General features: G+C 56.9%; 1 protein-coding gene across 1 annotated transcript in view; it reads left to right on the top strand.

Annotated features, from left to right (window-relative positions):
• The first annotated feature begins 31 nt into the window (after positions 1–31).
• CFAP74 (cilia and flagella associated protein 74) overlaps positions 32–2449 on the top strand; it is a 42657-nt gene continuing 40239 nt past the window's right edge. The window contains 2 exon segments of the mRNA XM_006772562.2: positions 32–323; positions 1627–1707. Of these exon segments, the coding sequence (XP_006772625.2) occupies positions 1644–1707 (64 nt within the window). The 5' untranslated portion in view covers positions 32–323; positions 1627–1643.

Raw genomic sequence — 2449 nt, 5'->3', positions numbered from 1 at the left:
TCCGGGCAGGTGAAGGGGGCGGGCGCTTGTCACCCACTCGGTTTTAGGCGCAAACCCGCCTCGGCGCGCTGCCCGCTCACATCCGAGCGCCTGGCGTGATGCGCGGGGACGGGCGCACGTGCTTTTCCTAATTCAGGGACAATCACCCAGGTTCCCGTGGAAGTTGCAAGTGGACCCCCGCGGAAGGCCTTCCCTGAAGCTCTGAGAATCGGGTGCCCGCGGGGGTGTCGCCCCCGACACTTGGGAGCCTGTCGCCCGCACCCAGGACGCCCTCCCGTCCTGGGCCCAGAACTGCCGCGTCTTCCTGGGGAACCGGGCGTCCGGTGAGTGACCCCCGACGCTGTCGCTGCCCTTTGCCTGAAGCGTTTTGTCCGTTTCTAAGCGACGCCCCGGCTTCCGGTGACAGTTTCCGCGCAGCGCAACCTTTCCCGGCTTTCAAATCGGGGTGGAGGAGCTCGATTTTTTATTGGTTTTTAATCCAGTTTGGTAAGATGCTTTTCTTTGGCTTGGCCCTTCACTCTATTTGTATTTTATTTTATTTGTTATTTTGCTAGCAGGATTCTTTTCTTGGAAAATACACTTTTTAAAAATATATTTTATTGATTTTTTACAGAGAAGAAGGGAGAGAGAGAGTTAGAAACATCGATGAGGATGAGAGAGAAACATCGATCAGCTGCCTCCTGCACACTCCCCACTGGGGATGTGCCGGCAACCCAGGTACATGCCCTTGACCGGAATCGAACCTGGGACCTTTCAGTCTGCAGGCCGACGCTCTATCCACTGAGCCAAACCGGTTTCGGCGAAAAATACACTTTTTTTAAAATACATTTTTATTGATCTCTGAGAGGAAGGGAGAGGGTGAGAGACAGAGAAACATCCATGATGAGAATCACTGATCGGCTGCCTCCTGCACACCCCCTACTGGGGATCCAGCTGGGGCATGTGCCCTTGACCAGAATCGAACCCTGACCTCCTGGTTCATAGGTCAACGGCGCAACCACTGAGCCAGGCCGGCCGAGTGCGTCATCAGTGCCCGTGACCTCAGGAGGCCTAACCAGCCTGTGCCCTGAGGTCGGACCAGGCACCTGACTGCGGCCGTGGCGGCTTCCCAGCTGGCGGGTGGCCCGTCTCCCGGGTGGTGTCTGTCCCTGGGGGTCTGCCCCTGTCACATGAGGTCTGGGCTCTCTGTCTCGTTGAGGTGTAGGGACCCTGGAGGTGTCGTGGACGCAAGCCCCGCGTCAGACACCTGTGCTGCGCTGTCCTTCCCAGTCCACGCTCATCTATTCATCTTCTTAATGTCTTTTTTTATTAATATATTTTATTGATTTTACAGAGAGGAAGGGAGAGGGATAGAGAGTTAGAAACATTGATGAGAGAGAAACACCGATCAGCTGCCTCCAGCACACCCCCCACTGGGGATGTGCCCGCAACCCAGGTACATGCCCTCGACTGGAATCGAACCTGGGACCCTTGAGTCCGCAGGCTGACGCTCTATCCACTGAGCCACACCGGTCAGGGCAACGTCTTTTTACAAGAGGAGTTGTTAGTTCTTATGAAACCCAACTCTAGGTTATTTTTAAAAGCCTGCGATCGTGTGCATCTGTGTTTTGTCACCGTGTTTTGCAGCCGACTCCTGCCCCGAGATGGAGAGCGCTGCCCGCCTGTCCCCCGAAGTGGAGCTCCTGGACGTCCCGCTCGTGGAGGACGGTGAGACCGCGGCAGCGCTCGGCGGCCGGAGATGGGACGCGCTTCACGGTCCCGTCGATTCTTGTGGTTTTTTTCAGAGGGAGTCACCTCTCTTTTTTGGTTAATCCTCACCTGAGGATATTTTTTCCATTGATTTTTAGAGAGAGTGGGAGGGAGGGGGAGAGAGAGAGAAACATCGTGTGAGAGAGACACATGGATTGATTGCCTCTCACATGCGCTCCCCTAACCGGGCCGGGGTCGAGCCTGTGGCCCTTCGGGGTGCAGGCCAGCACTCCAACCGCGGAGCCCACCGGCCAGGCGAGGTGTGAATCTCCTAAACACGGTTGTTTTTTGCAAAGAGGGAGCCGATATTACTCTGTCTTTAGTCGAAACAAAGATAAGCTGTGTCTGCAAGGTTTGAAAGTGGCGGACATTCGCGTCTCAGTTTCCAACGTCTTCACTGAGAAACCTAAGGCCATTCCCATCCCAGTCTCTGATGGTCTGAAGTTTGGGGGGCACTGCTGGGCCCCGGGAAGGACGTGGGTTCCTGGCCCGCCGCCCGCCGCCTGCTGGGCTCTGAGCTGGGCTGACCCTCCCTGACCGGCGCGCCTTCCGGCTCTGCCCCCCTCGCCTCCGAGACCGAGCTGCCCCCCCTCACCGCTGAGCCCCCTCCCTGGCAGCTCCCTCCCCGTCGTTTTGTGGAGATTCTCGAAGGAGATTCTCGAAGGAGCAGAGTCAGTCTCCACGCTTTGCGCAGCGATTC

Source organism: Myotis davidii, unplaced genomic scaffold (genome assembly GCF_000327345.1).
Source record: "Myotis davidii unplaced genomic scaffold, ASM32734v1 scaffold586, whole genome shotgun sequence".
NCBI classification, from domain to species: domain Eukaryota; kingdom Metazoa; phylum Chordata; class Mammalia; order Chiroptera; family Vespertilionidae; genus Myotis; species Myotis davidii.
This window is presented reverse-complemented; position numbering and strand designations above follow the sequence as displayed.